General features: G+C 45.2%; 1 protein-coding gene across 1 annotated transcript; it reads right to left on the bottom strand.

Annotated features, from left to right (window-relative positions):
* Positions 1–881: 881 nt before the first annotated feature.
* Positions 882–11,670, bottom strand: LOC105291975 (asialoglycoprotein receptor 2). Its single transcript, XM_023530364.1, has 8 exons — positions 11,610–11,670; positions 7,090–7,209; positions 6,778–6,879; positions 6,094–6,165; positions 5,680–5,766; positions 5,449–5,594; positions 1,536–1,642; positions 882–1,300 (listed from the first exon to the last, which is right to left on the bottom strand). Exons 1-8 carry the CDS (start codon positions 11,668–11,670, stop codon positions 1,144–1,146), a joined length of 852 nt encoding a protein of 283 aa, XP_023386132.1. The 3' UTR covers positions 882–1,143.
* Between the last annotated feature and the right edge of the window lie 4,342 nt (positions 11,671–16,012).

The following is a 16,012-nucleotide window of genomic DNA, read 5'->3' as shown; positions in this document are numbered from 1 at the left end:
TGTGTGCGTATAATATATATATAAATATATATGTACATATATAATGTATATAAAATATATGCATATATTTAAAATTATATATACACATATATATAATCTCCTATTGGTTCTGTTGCTTTGGAGAACTCTAACTAATAGAATATCTATGAAATAGTTAACTGTGGGGAGAAGCAGGAAGGGTGAGGAAAGGACATTCCTTGTGTGTGTGTGTGTGTGTGTGTGTGTGTGTGTGTGTGTGCGCGCGTGCGCGCATGCCCGTGTGTGTATTTGAAACATTGTTTACTAATAGTATATATTATTTTTATAATAAAAATAAAACAAAAATCTACTTGCTTAAAGACCCTTCTAAGACCGGTTTCAAAATCACCTTGGAATATGAAGTTTACCCACTGTGGAAATTGTGGGTGACACTCTGTGCTGGGGATATGTCTAGATCTGCTTGGGGCAGCCATGCTGAAAATACTGGGAAAGTGTCTTACCCATTCTCTTTCTCTTAGCAAACATTTTTCGCTGGCCTTGCCAGCCCACTCCACAGTTCCCAGATAGGACAGAACAGGGTGCTCCCTGTAACCTCTTCTGGAGGAGATCCCAGCTGCAGGGAAAGCTGTTTCCTTTGGGAACCTCTCAGGATGTGGGGAGACCCCCCAGCCCAGCCCACCTGGCTCTTTCCATACCATCCCCCCTCCCCCAACTCCAGGGCTTTCCACTGAACACTTCTGTTCCAAGGGGTGCTTCTACACCTCTCTTGACCAGTGTCCCTCAGGGTTAGGTGTCAAGGAGCAGCTGACAAGGACTTAAACTTTCTTCCAGACCCTCTCTACTAACTCTTGTTTGCACCTTACATTTCTCTGTTCCAAATTACCAGTCCACACAGAGTTTCAAGTATTTATTTTTTCTTGTCCTACTCTATTAAGGAGGCTGAAAATTGTAATAATTACAGTGAGTGGCAAAAAGAGGCGGGATCTCAGCCTCCTTGGGGTCTGAGATTCTCAAACCACCCCCTCTAGCTTTCCTTAATGTGCCCTCCCCGCCCAACCCCCACCATGCCTCGGACTATTCTTGCTTTCTTCAAAATCTCTGGTAGAGAAGCTAGGGGTAGGGTAGGGTGGGGTATGGGTAGAGAGCTGCTGGAAGTCAGGTCTCCTAGCTGGTAATGTTTCGTCTCATCTCACATGCCCAACGTTGCACCTGCTGGCAGAAATTGTCATTCCAGTGGCCATCCATCTTGACTTCAGCACAGTCTTCACTTCCACCCTCCTCGTGCCCATGCCAGTTATCTGGCTTAGTGGCAGCCCAGTTCCTAGGAAGGCAGGACAGAGCTCAAACTCTGAATACTCTCATCTCAGAAACTCTCACCCCCACCTCAGAAAAGCACAGCATTAGAGAGTTCAGGGAGCAGAAGCTGCAGCCTTGGAGGTTAAGAGTCTGGAGGGGAGAGGGTTAGGGAATTTGATCCATAAGGGATGGGTGGGGGTGTATTGGGACAAAAGGCCAGGTGGCCATACCCAGGCCAAACTAGGGGTAGTGGCACTTACTTGTAGCTAGAACTGTAGTCTGTGCCATCAACCCATTTCCAGGAACCATCACTTTCAGTGAGACCTATCCAGGTATGAAAGGGACTCATGTGTTGTACAATGAATTTCTGAAAAACAGATGGGAGGGAAGTTTCTAGTCCCTTGTACCTCCATGTAACCATTAAGTGGTTCCCTCGGCCTTCCCCACCCTAATCTGCCCCCAAGCTGAAGCATCAGCTCCCAAGGAAACTAGTTCCTCGCTTTTTCTTCTGTAACCTTAGCTATTGTTTAGAGAACATTTGCTGAGCTAAAGCACATGCTAAATATTTCACAAGCCCTCTAAATTGGTTGCCTTAATTTACAAGTAAGGTTAAGAACTCAAAGGTGGTTAAAGAGCCCAGAAAGCCAATCCAGTTCCTGAATTTGTGACCGCTGCCCCTCCACATTACTCATCCTCAACTCACAACAGCTACCCTGACTCTAGTTGTCTCCACGTCTTCTGCTTATAGCTTCAAACTCGGTCAGAATCTTGACTCTGACCCCTGCCACCACTGTGGACCCCTTGGTTTCACTCTCCTCTCAGGTGCATCTGCCCTGCTCCTGCTTCTATGTGTAGCTGTCATTTCTGGAGGTTCACCAGGCCCTGGAGCTTCCAGTTAGACCCACTGCCCAGAGCCCCATTATGATTTAGCTACAAGGGGTCTGGCAGTCTGTCCTGAAAATAGGAGGCTGCGCTGGGTGTGAGAGTAGTTCAGTCAGCCAGCTTGCAGGGGATTGAGTGAGACAACTCACCAGGACTCAAGCAGGCAACAGATTCCCCCAAGTGGGCTTTTCTTACAGATATGGCTCTTCCTGGGGACTTAAGCCCCATGGTACGGGAAGGTAGCAGGGGAAGAGTGTAAAGAAAGCAGAGGGATATTTTGACCAACCTGCATACCTAGCAGTTAGTTCTCTTTGATGGTACACGAAGGGTCTCCAACTACATTTGGAGGAAAATTTCCTAATTCTATTCTCACTTCCTGTAGACACAGCTAAGGTTGCAGTTAGTCACCTCATTGGAGGGCAGATGCGGTAACATCCTTGAATTCTAGAATCCTGCAGGTAGGACAATGTTCTGTGCATAAAGGGGCAGCCCTCAGAGGTTGATTGGGCTACTGCCAAAATTCAAAAAAGTCAACAGAGACGGAGGGAAAGTGCCTAGAGACAAGATATTCTATTTGCTGCTGCCTGCTGCCCTGGTCCCCTTTTTTCCATCACAAGAAGCTGAATAACTGAACGAAGAATACAAATCATCAAAACCCAGCCCTCTGTGTCAAAGACCAATGAGAGGAGTCGAATAGAACAAGATCATCAGAGAAGATAGTCCAGAAGAATTCATTTCACCCTATTCATGGGTAAATAACAGGCAAGAAAGAATTGTACTCATTCATAAAAGTGGAAGAGAAGAGAAATTATAGTGGAACTTATGCAAAAATAAAGAAGAGGAAGGAGAGAAGGAGGACAGAAGAACCGTGATATCAAAAAGAGAGCTGAAAATATATTTTGAATAAAAAGCATACTTTAGAACTGAAGGGGATGTTGGAGAACAACTTCACAGCCTCAAAAAATTAAAGAGGAGATAAATGACATACAATATCAAAGAAGAAAGATAAACACAACGATAAGAGAAGAAACTGAAGAGAAAAATTTGAGCTATATGAAAACAACCTAGGAACTCAGCAGAAAAACAAGAGTGAGTTATGAAAGATGGGACTGAGGAAAGGACCCAGAACACAGAGGAAAAGAGAGAAAGGTGGAAGTCATGGCAACAAGATGATGGCTGAGGAGGCAGACAATGGAGCTACTTTGGGATCATGTGCTCCAGAGGAAAAGAGAACAAATGGACAAGAAAAAATACTCTAATATATGACTTAAGAAAACCTTCTAAAATCTTAGAAAACCTAACTTTACATATTAAAAGAACTCTCCTAGCTTCAGAGCAAAAATACAGAATGAGCAACACCGAGATATATCTGGATGAGGTTAATGAAATTTAAAGATGAAAAAGACTCCAACTCTTCAGGCAAAATACTTAAGGAATCTGGAAAAGAAAAGAATGAGGCGTTATAAACTGCCAAGTTGCCGAGAGACTAGATCTTCATTGTTCTCAACACTAAAATGATAATTATGTGACATGAAATAGGTGATAGCTAACCCTACTGTAGTAATCATATCACAATATGTAAATGTAGCAAACCAACAATGTTCTGTCAGTTACATCTCCGTTTAAAAAGAAAAGAAAGGCATGTGAAGAACTGTGCTGATTTTCTCAGCTTTCATATGGAAAATTATATAATATAAACTCCTTGACTTTTTGAAGCCAATAAGTTTCAGCTTATCATTTAAAGTTATGAAAGGAATCACTAGTATAATGAAAAAATAAGCCACATCTAGTTCAAAATACCATAGGAGAGAAAACAAAAAGAATATATCTCACATAGCAAAGGTGAGAAAACAGAAGAATAGAAACAGAAAAAGATAGATTAAGACTGAAAGTAACTATTAAAAATAAATGAGATACATGCCTATTAAAAGACTCATTTGATTTTTTAAAATCAAAAACAAAACTTATGCACAGTCTTAAGCATGGCTGCATCAGTTGGGGGAACTCTATTAAAAATCTCAATGCCCCAGATGAATATAATTAAATCAGAATCTTTAAACTCTTCAAGTTTAAAGGCTTATAGTATAGAGCCAGGGCTGAGAAGCATTAATGTGAAACAGAAACTCAAAAATGTTGGAAATGAATGAATGGACAGAGCTACATTCAGCAAATGCTAGTGAAAAGATATCAAGGTCCATTCAATTTATATTACGTAGAGATTAATTCAAGGCAAAAAGCATTCAACCAGACATTGACATTCACTTCACAGTGATGAAAGAGCAGCCCGTTCCACCATGAAGTTGTCGCCACCAAGAACTGTGGACCTATTAATAAAGTTAGATGAACTACAAAACAAACAAACAAAAAAAAAACTTGTGAACCAACTCACAGAGTACTGAAGTCTTAGAGGTCAAAATTGATTAAATATTGGCAATTGTAACCTGATTGGTAAAGCAAAATATGTTTGTAATTATTCTACCAAGTAAAATATATATATTCAAATTCAGTAAATTTGTTCTGGCAACACGTAGTAGCTAAAAACACTGGTTAAGGAGGCAGAGTGTCTCTAAATTCTGACTACATACTGACTTACTAGCTGTGTGGCAAGTTCCTTAACTTTCCTTTTCCTTAGTTCCCTCATTTCTCCCTCCCTCAAAGTGGGGATAATAAGAGTGCCTACCCAGTAGAGTTGTGAGGATTAAAGAAGTAAATATATATGAAAGTGCCTGTTACATAGTAAAGACTCAGTAAATGTTACCATTAATATCCTCCTTTTCAAAAACCAGACAAAAAAACAAAACTGCCCCACCTATTCTAACAGGTTGGTTCTTCCTTGTAAACTCAGGTGTTTGGAGTGTGGTCTGGTGGCAGCACCAGGCAAGGGAGACCTGGAGCATCTTGGAGGGACCCAGTAACCCTAGGTAGGCATGTCACTGGGAATGCCGCCCACTCTGTTCCTTTCACTCAACTGACCACAATATCCCAAGACCAGCACACAGCAAGAAAGGACTCTCAGCACCTCCATAAGTCATGGCTTTAGTTCATCCTGTCTCACATTCTGTCTCCTGACCTGCTCCTCATTACCTGCTCACTTGTCTCCTACCTCTTTGCCTGAATTTCTGGCTATAATCTCCCACCTCCAAATCAGTGGCTGCTCCACCATGGACCTCCCAGAGTTCTGCTGCTGGGCTCTTCCCTAGACTAAAAAAATAATAACGCAAGCCTGATCCAGCCTCTCAGAGTTTACATTCCCCAGATTTCTTCCTGACTTTGAGAAAGGTACGGTTTCACCTGTTCCTCTCTGGAGTTGATGACAACCAGGTGCGCATTTTCCAGCTGGCAGTACTTTTCAGCCTCAGGCCAGGTCAATCCAGAGCGAGAGAACCAGTAACAGCTGCCGTCATGCTCCAGCCAGTTAATGGGGCAGCATTCTGTGCCTGAGAGGATGGGAGTGGACACAGGGAGATGAGATCCAGCTTGGGGGGACAAGCACACGGGGTCTGGAGACTTCCCTGACCGTACCGTTGCTCCGCAGGAATGCCATCTGACAAGCCAGGATGCGCAGATCAACTGGGAAATGCTTTAGGTGAAAGAGCAAGGTAGCATGATCTAGGGGGACAGAATGATGGACAATGATGTGGGCAGTGTGGATGCCCCATCTGCCAGGACCCTGCACAGGACTCCAGCCTGTGGCTGGGAAAACACAACACACACATCATACACCATACACATAGCACACAAACCACTCACAACACACACAAACACAACACATACACTCAAGCACACAGATGACACATACAACACATACTCACATATACATACACAACACACATTACAACACACATCACACCTATACTCACACACCTCACACACACTCACGTACCACACATACACTCACGTACCACACACACACACACTCAAGGGAGGGTCTCTGACCTGCTTTCAGGTCCTGTTCCTGTTTCTCCAGCTTGGCTTCTAGAGTCGCCACTTTGTCGCCTGTGCTGCCTCCTAAAAAGAGAAAAGCTAAACTGTTTACTCTCCATTCTGCCTCCTTAACATCCCTCCATTTTCACCCACTGGTCTGAGTCACCACCACCTTCACCTGGGAGGTAGCAGGCTCTGCTCCGACTTCGCCCAGTCTCCCTGTGTTGCCACACTGGCTGGGGAACAAACCTGCTAGGCCACTCCTCGGCCTAAATCCCTTCAATAGGTTTCTATTTTCTCAAAATAAAACCTCACTTCTTGCCTGCATGACCTGACCCCTATCCACCTCCCCAGCCTACCCCTCACCACTTAGCTCCTGCCACTCCAGAAGTGTCTACAGTCCCAAAATGTGTAGTGGTCTTCCTCACCTCCTGGCCATTGCGAATTCTGTTCTCTCTACCTCGCACTAACCCCCATCAGGGTCCCTCAGCCTAGGAATCAGTGTCCCTAGAAGCCTTACCCAGCTTCTCAGTCTGGGTTATCTGCCCACAGCACCCCAAACGCACCCCTTTGCAGACCCTGAACTGGGCACCCACCTCAGAGTCCAGCAAATCTGTGCTGGTAAACCAGCGCCTCGATGACCCAACCACCCCTGGCCCTGACCCTGGGGGGAGGGGGGGAGGGCCGCCCACTCACCGTGGGAGCTGAGAGTCCAGATCTCCATCAGGGTGCTAGAAGAGAAGTTGCTGAAAGCTTCTTTTAGGGTCCAAAACTCCACTTGCAGCTGTGTTCCTTGTCAGGAGACAGAGGGCACAGGACAAAGGGAAGGGGGCTGTGTCCTACGTAACAGCCCCCACCACTGTCTGTGACACTGTTCCCCTCAGTGCCCCCATACTTGCCCAGCACGACCTCCACCTCTTCCCCTGTCATAGCTCTCATTGCCCACAGCACTGCCCATATCTCCTCCCCCATCGTGGCCCCATCCCTACTGGCCTCTGAGACCCTCACTTTGGGACCCAATCACACAGACGACCACCAGCAGCAGGAGGTTGAAGCCCAGGATGAGCAGACTGAGCCGGAACCTGGAGCAGAGATGCTGCAGCAGAAGGGGCTGGGGAGGAGGCGTCCCTGGGAGAGAAGGGGTATCAGAAGGAGGGATGTTGAGATCTGATGTATTGGAAGTATCCAGGGGGACAGAAGTCTAAGGAAGTACAGCCCAGGTGGGTGGGAGGAAAGTAGAGAGGAGGGTGGTTGGGAGAGTCGATGGGCTTTGATCTCAGCTTTCAAGCATTGCACATTGCACACATGCACATTTGTACACTTGCACCCACATGAACACATGCACATATGCACATCTTCACAGGTATATGCAACACACTTGCGCATGACACTGATATTCACATCAGCTGTGTGTAAAGCCCCAATCTTAGACCTAGGGGACCTAGAGACTGGGCCTTGTGTTCTTAAAATCCATGCCTGGGGCCATCAGACAACCCCAAAACTAGACCTCCCCAATTCCACTGGGATTCTTAAGTCCAGGTCATTCTACCACAGACCACTCCCCAAGAGTTCCCCTCCAAGCCCCATCCTTTCTCATCTCCCACTCCTCAGAGCCTCTTCCCTCACTTCCCTGTCCTTCCGCCTCAGAAACCCTTGTTCCACTATAAACTCTCTTCCCTTGGCCCTCAGTCATCTTGTAGAAACCTCTCCCTTCCCTCAGTCAAGTTGAACCCTGAAAACACAACACACGCATGCACACGCGCGTGCATGTCTCACTGCACTCTTACACTCACTACTGAATACACGCTCATTGCCCCAAGCACTGCCCACATCTCCTTCCCATCATGGCTCCATCCTTGCTGGCTTCTGTGATTCTCACTTTGGGCCCTAATCACACAGATGGCTGCCAGCAGCAGGGCCTTGAGGTCCAGGAAAATCGGGCACTTCCATTAACACACATTCTCATGCTCACACACATTAACATGCACATTCTCTCATACGCACTCTTTCACATACTATAGCACAATTTATATACCTTCTCAAACATATACACACTGAGACACACATTCTCACATACTGACACACATGCACCCACATCTTCACATGCATAGAACTGGCTTCACCCCTCCTCACAACTCTCTAGGCCTGAAGTAGTGGCTGTTCTCCTAGCCCTGAGCTTCTGCTTTTGTACCATCTACTTCTAACAAAATGTTTTCTCTTCTTTGCCTCATTGCCATCTTCCCTTTCTTCTCATTGCCATCACACGCAGGTACTCTCACATCCTGGGGAGACTCAGTCAGTGTCCCAGAATCTTCCTCCCCAGGTCATCAGTTGCCACCATCCTGAGTTAGACACCTTCCCTGTGAGTGACCACCCAGAACTCTTGACCTCCTCACACCAATGGCTATCACCTTGCTCCACTTCAGCCACACTCAGGACTTCATCTTGACCCAGAAAGGCCATGTCTCTGACACCTCCACTGCCTCCTCCCTGCTCTGATCACTGCCTCCCCTTTGTCTTCCCTGATGCCCTGTGTTTCTGTTCATCTAGAAGCTACCACAGTCTTCCCCACCCAGTTGGGACTCCATGGCTGAGCCTCTGACTGCTCCCTCCAGTATTGTCCACTCACTGGGCCCTTGTCCTGCTTCCCAACCTGACCTATGACTTATAAACCCTCAATCCTGGGTCAGCTCAGCAATGTCTCTGCACCTCTATCCTAAAACCAGACCACCCATGGCTGAGTCCAGCTGTGCCACTACCTAGCTCTGAGATCACAGACAAGTTATTCACCCTCTTGGTGACTCAGTTTTCTTGCGTTGCTTATACAGTCTAAAATAGTCAAACTCACAGAAACAGAAAGTAGAATGGTGGTTGCCAGGGGCTGGGGGAAGGGAAATGCAGAGTTGCTGTTCAATGAGTGTCAAGTTTCAGTTAGGGGAGAGGTGAAAGTTCTAAAGATCTGCTTGCACAGCACTGTGCCTACGGTTAACAAAGCAGGATTGTGCACTTTAAAATATCTTAAAGGGTAGATCCCAGGTTAAGTGTTCTTATCACAATAAAATAAATGTGGGTAAGAATAGCAGCCACCTGATTAGATTGTTCTGAGAAAGAAATGAGTTAAAACGTGTGAAGTGCTGCTTAGGCAAGTTTGAAAGTAAAACAAAGGGTCTGCCCAACATAGAATAATAGGGACTATATTTACTCTCCTCCCTGAGACAACCAAAACAAAAAGTAGACAACTATAAGAAACTACCATTTTCAAGACACTGGGCTTCAGGCAACACAGGGCAATGATCCCTGAGAGACAGGACACAGATGAGATGAGCCCTATAATTGCCCCAGCTGAACAGGAGAAACTTTTCAGTCCACAGGGCAGGGAGGGGCAATCCAAGCAGAGACTTGCAGATTCTCCCAGACGAGATGGGCTGACAGACCAAGGAGACCAAGGTGGGTTAGACTTCACAGGACAGAGCATCGGAGGAGAGAGCTGCACTGACGATCCTGGAGGTCTGCGGAGGGTTCCTCTCAAGGAATCAGCTGAGTACTAATCAGCACATGCATGTAAAGAAAACTACCCAAGACCAGGAGAAAAACAATCTGAAAGGATTAGGGAACAGTGCCTAGCACTCAGGGCCAAGAATAGTACCCATTCCCACCAGCCAGACTGGAAAACTCAAAGCCTAAAGGGCATTTGGTAGAGGACCCAAGAAGCCCTTGCCCCAGTAATGCTCCATACCCACCTAACAAATCATAAAAGCAACATCCAAAAGATCTAAATTGACTCCAAGTGATATAACTACATCCCAGAACAAAGCTCAAGAATATTTAGAGGAATACAAATATATCCAGTGCATAATAAAGTAAAATTCACAATATCTGGCATCTAATTAAAGATTAGCGGACATACTAATAAGCAGGAAAATACATTTCATAATGAGGAGGTTAATAAATCTATCAAAACTGATCCAGAACTGACACACATTAGCAATGGCGGACAGCACATTAAAATAGATATTGTAACTGTATTTCACATGTCCAAAAAATTAAGTAGAAAATCAAGGAAGATATTTAAAATTCCCAAGCTGAACTTCTAGACATGAAACTACAATGTCTGAAATGAAAAATGACACTGGGTAAAATTAAGGGAAAGTTAGTTATGCATAAGGAAAAACTGGTGAACTTAAAGACATAGCAATAATAACTACATAAAAAGAAACCAAGAGAAAAAAAATTTTTTAATAGGATGAGAATCAGTGAACTGTGGAATCACTAATAGACGCATAATCGGAGTCCTAAGGGAAAGGGGAGAAGGTGGAGACAGACAAAATTTTTTGAGCAAACAGTGGCCAAAATATTTCCAAATTTGCCAAAAAACCGTGGGCAGATAAGACGCTTAGAAGAGTAACAGATGGTCATAGGAATGTGCAGGTGATCGATGCCAGCTCACATGAAGGCAGCAGAGGCTGCTGGAGAGAAATGTACTGACGGTTGTACCCCCTCAGTTGCCCAGCCATGTCATCCATCAGGCCTTTTGGGTGAGCTCTTGCTCCCATGAAACACAAAATCTCTGAACTCTCTTCAGGCCTCCTGCTTAAACTCTGAACCCTCAGAAGATTCAACAATATCTAAAATCATTTTTGAGTGTTCACTACATACCATGCATGCATCATGTGGGCACTGAGGACGCAGAGGGGAGTGAGACAGATGTGGCCTCTGCCTCGTGCAGCCTACTGCCTGGTGGAAAGGCCTGCTGGCCTACTACCTTACCCAGGGAAAAGAAGCCATTGGTAGGAATGCCTGTCCCTCCTGCCCATCTCCCACTCTCACCTGCAACAGCGCTAGCTCCCGTGGTCTGCCAGCCTCAGGAAGAGCGGTCTTTCTTCCTAGCCCAGGCTAACCAATCGCCCTCCCTGAGCTCCTAGCCCTCACTCCTCCTGTCTCCACAGATCCTCACTCCATCACTAGCATCTACACACCTGAAAACCCCTTCCCCACCCCTGGCTACTGCCCTTCAGCCTAGAACAGCTCAAATCTCTTTTGCCTTGTAGGAGGCTTGAGGGGAGTGGGAATTTTCCAGGATATATCTGTGTCCATTCCCCCACCCATTCCCATGCTCTCCCTACACACATACACACTCTCTTGAATGAATGTGCTTTCCTTGCACACAAATGTGCATGCACACATACACGCACACAACACACAATGTTGGAACGAAGGTTGGAAGGAAGAGGGGAGGAAGTCATCTCCAGGTTCCACTTATTCCTTCACCTCTGGGCACATACCCTTTCCTGGGGTCCAGGAGGTGGAGAGGAAGGTGAGATAAGGGGCAAGCAGAAGTGTTGACACCTCACACCTAGAGGGGCCCAGTCTCTGCTCATGAAATGAACAGGACAGAGACCTCAGAGAGTCAGAGTAATCAGGAGTGACGCAGAGGTTAAGTGAAGCCACAGAAACTGGACACTTGCCTTTCCAAAATGCATCTTCTCTCCTGTGATTGTGCCCATGAGCACCTGGCTCCTCATCCCTACCGAGCTGGTGGTCGTTTTCCTCGGAGTCTAGCTGCTGGATATCTTGAAAGTCCTTTGCCATGCTGGGTCCAGGGCTGGAGCTACACCTGGGGTTGGGTCGAGGCTGCTTTTAGGGCTGGGGCTGAGTTCAGGGCTGATGCTTGTTCTAAGATGCTAATTCAGGTGGAGGCTGATGATGGGGTTGCAGTAGGGTCAGAGGAGATCGAGCCTACAGCTTGGTTCAGGTCTGGAGGTAAATTTGGGGCTGAAATATAGCCAGGTTCTGTCCCTTCTCAGGTGATTGCTTAGGCTGCGACATGGCCAGGAAGGAGCTTTCCCTCCACACTCTCACAGACCAAACCATCCCACATCTTCCCATCTGGTCTCCACTGCCCCTGAACTAGGGTCTCCTTAATCCCAAACATCCCCAGTCCCTAACCTTGGTTACCTGTTAAAGGTGTGAAGGGCTGACTTTCGGGTCCCTCAGGAAGCCCAGGTCCCAAGGTTAACGAGGGGCTGAAGCCAGGAAAGTGAGGCAAGTAGTGCTAGATAAGAGAGGGGGCTGGTCCAGGAGAGAACCCTGAAATCCCTGTGTCCGAGTGTCCAAGTGTCCAAGTATTTCTAATCTGACATCTCCTGACCCCAGAACTTTGGACAGTAAACAGAAGTGGAAATGGAGTTGGAACTCAGGCAAAGCGTTGTGGGGGCGGGAGCAGGACTGTCTCTGTTCTTCCTGAAGAAGGGGTCTCTGGGTCTGTCCCTTTAACCCCCATAAGCTGGTCATCTCAGTCCTCATTGCACAGTTTGGGAGGGGGCCAAGCCAGGAGGGTGAGGATGCAGTTTCTGGTTTTCCTTCTGCCTCTCCCCCTTTTCACTTCCTGCTTCTGATTTCTCAGAATTGTTGACCCTGACCAGAGTCAGAGGGGCAGGTTCTCTGCTCTTGCCCAATCTGGCATCTGAACCTCAGCCCTCGCTTCCTGCAGGCTCAGTCCCAGGCCTCCAGCTCTGGGCTGACCATCTTCACTCTCCTGGGGGGTAAAGCCCTTGGAGAACCTGAAGCGCAGGGGTAGGAGGGACGTGTGTGGCGGAAGGCAGCCAAACGTGGGCAGGAGAAGTTCAGCCTCAGGTAGCCCCTTGTGTGGCCCTGAATGGTTGTCCTCAATCCTAGCCAGTTCCTCTCCTAACTCTCACCACACCCCAGAAGGTTGTTGCATTCCACAGGGAAGAAAACGGAGCCTCGGGGAGATTAAGTGACTTGCCCTGGGTGGAGGGGTCAGAGGGCAGGGAAATTGGGAGGCAAAACGGGATAAAGAGGAAAAAAGTCATACCATAAGAGAGGGGTCTGTACAGTCCTACAAGGAAGATGGGGTTCCAAAAACAAAGGAATGTAACTGTCTATACTCGCTCTAACAATAGCCTGGGGATGAAGACACAGTTCTCATCTCTGATTTTCAAAGCTTCATCAAACTTGGACTGCTTACAAAATAGCCTGTGTTTCCCCATGTTTTAAAACAAAAGCCTGTGCTTTTCTTCTTCTTTTTTTAAATGACATATAATTGACATATAACATTATATTAGTTTCAGGCGTACAGACTGTGCTTTTCTTGTGGTAACTTTCTGACACACGTGGGGAGTAGCCACACATTTCAATATCCTGACATTCCTATGAAGCCACTAAGGCAGTGGTGGCTGCTTTGCTATCTGACTGTAACCCGCAGTAAGAGGTACATACAATTTGAGAAATATGTTCTAGAGCGTGATACAGAACACACATGCAAGCGTTTGCGCACATGTGCATATTTGTATGTTTTACTTCCTTCTGAATTCCCAGTGCCTAGTACATACTAAGTGTTCATCAAATATTTATTGAATGAATGAGTGATTGATTGAATAAATTAATGAATTTGTAGATGTATGATTGACATGAAAGTTCCATAAAACAATGCTTAACTTACTACTTGTATTCTACTTCATGACCAACTAAAGTGAGTTTTCGATCCGTTAATGGATCACGAATCAAAGTCTGAAGACACTGTCATGATACCCCAATATTGGCAGGGAAGTGGTTTTAGTTCTGAGATATAGTCAAGAGTTTAGCAAAGGGATTATCAACTTCATGTCAAGGTTCACCAACTGCTATCAGAGACAGAGAGATTCTCACTGGCCACCACCTCCACTGAACTGATTCTTAGTTTCAAGGTATAAGGCCCCACAGCTGGCACTGGCAAGATAGGACAGAAAACAAGAGACATCCTCTGCATCCTACTTCTTCTCCTTATTTGAAAGTCAGCATTTTAATTTACCAAACGTTGACATATACTTGAACTATTTCTGAAGTTTCCACATTGTCTCATTACTTTTTTGTTTGGGTTTTTCTGATTTTGGTTATAAAATCCCATTTTATTTGGTTGATTTTTGTTTTTGTTTTTGTTTTTGTTTTTACCTCAGGCACAGAAAGTTAGGTTAGCCGATTTCTGAGTTCATGACACCCAATCTTCCTCAGGGGTCTGAGCAAGACCTTTCTCCTGTTTTATTACTTTCTCTCATCCGCCCTGTTTCCCCACGTCAATTCCTCTGCTCTCCATCAGCAGCCCAGATTGTGTTTGCTACATGTGATAGTCTCCAAAGATGGCAGACATCAACTTCTCCCTTCACTGTATGTGCAAGTCACACCACCCATCCAGAAGTAGAGTCTATTTCCCCTCCTCTTGAATCTGGGCTGACCATGTGACTTTCCTTGACTAATAGAAAGTGTTAGAAATGGCATTGCCAGTTTCTGGTCTAGCCTTTAAGAGATCTGGGAGCTTCAGTTTTCACTCTTGGAAGCCTGCCACCATGCTATAAGAAAGTCCAGCTATCTTGTTAGAGAGAGAGACCTCCTGCAGAGGCCCCGCAGGGGAGGGAGTGTTAGAGAGGGAAGTGGCGGGAGGGGGTGGGGAGAGTTATGTGGTGGAAAGAGAGAAAGAGGAAAAGAGGCCACACAGAGGAGCGTGAGGCCCCTGATCTGTGAACAAAGCCTTCTGGGAGCTTCCAGAACAGCCCAGACAACAGTTGACTACATTCCAAATGTAAAACCTTAGCCAATACCACATGGTCCACCTGGCCTAGCCCTGCCCAAATTTCTGAAGGAGAGAATCTTGAGAAATAATACATAGTTGTTTGTTTTAAGTCACTGAAATTTTGGGTTGCCATGTTATGTATCAGTAAGTAACTGAAATAATATACATTCTTGAATATAATGTGTCCTTATAAAATTTGTAGTGATTTAGTTTGTGTGTCTATCTGTTTTTTCTATATATAAATGGAACTTTTATAAATCTCATTTGTTTCTGACCTTTTTAAACCAATAATAAATGTTTAAGATCTGCCATGTTGCTATTTGTACATCTGATTTGTTGCTACAAACCTATTCAATGGTGTGTATCCATTCTAGTTTATCTACCCAGTCCCCTAATAATGAACCCTAAGTTATCGCCAACACCCAACTACCACAATTAACACTGTGATTAATGTTCCCATCATGTTCCCATGTGGACCTAGATGAAATTTCCCTTCGAAATATATTCAGGAGTGAAATTGTGAGGTTGCAAGTATTATCATGCTTAATTTCACTGAGTTTTGCTAGACTGTACATTTTCCAGAATGGCTGTGCCAGCTGACAGTCCCACCCCCAGCATATGAAGGCTCCCTCTTCTGATTCATCCTTCCCAATATTTGATATTATTCAACTTCCCAATTGCTGTCAACAAGCTAATGACATCTCACTCTTTTGTGTTTCCAGTTAAGGGTGGGTTTGATCATTTCTTCATCTACTTCCTAATAATTTGGTTTCCCCTTATATGAGCTGACTTTTCATATTATTTTATCCATTTTTCTATTGAATTCACTTTGTTGAGTAGCCAGAATTTCTTGTATATTCTAGATACTTGTTCAGAAAACAATGGTCTTTTGAAAATACAAATATTATCATTAAAGCCAAAAAAATAACAGAAGCTTTGGAAGATAAAATTTAGAAAATCAGGAATCAAAAAAAAGGACAGAGATTTTAAGTTTTTGTAATGAGAAAACAGCTAAATTGGGTGTATTTTTTCCCTTGTCTCATGTTTTTGTGTATATTTCCCACTAGAGAAACTCTCTGAGCCTCTCTTCAGACTGCCTCTCAATCCACTCACTCCTCCCTATAGGAAGAAGCACACCTGGCTCAGCCCCATGGGGCTTTCTCTGGTGTCTCTTTGCCCACCTTTTAATCTACTTTCTTCCAGGAGTCACTGCTTTGCCAAGCTCTGCATGAGACTCAGTAGATATGTCTGCCTAATTCTAGGATGAAATAATAACAAGTCCTTATGATTTAAGGTTTTAAACTAAATCCACCTTCACCGATTATCAGCAATAAAGCTAACATCTTATTCATTCATGTGTATACT

The sequence above is a fragment of the Pteropus vampyrus genome, unplaced genomic scaffold, assembly GCF_000151845.1.
Source record: "Pteropus vampyrus isolate Shadow unplaced genomic scaffold, Pvam_2.0 Scaffold50, whole genome shotgun sequence".
Taxonomy (NCBI): domain Eukaryota; kingdom Metazoa; phylum Chordata; class Mammalia; order Chiroptera; family Pteropodidae; genus Pteropus; species Pteropus vampyrus.
Note: the sequence above shows the minus strand (reverse complement) of the source record. Positions and strands in the feature narration are given on the sequence as shown.

What these genes read in the sequence shown, in the direction of transcription:
- LOC105291975 (XM_023530364.1), bottom strand. Translation starts at nt 11,670, where the DNA reads ATGGCAAAGGACTTTCAAGATATCCAGCAGCTAGACTCCGAGGAAAAC. An exon ending in GGAAAACGACCACCAGCTCG is followed by an intron (nt 7,210 to 11,609) that starts GTAGGGATGAGG and finishes CTTCTCTCCCAG; the next exon opens with GGACGCCTCCTCCCCAGCCC. An exon ending in GGCATTCCTGCGGAGCAACG is followed by an intron (nt 5,595 to 5,679) that starts GTACGGTCAGGG and finishes CCATCCTCTCAG; the next exon opens with GCACAGAATGCTGCCCCATT.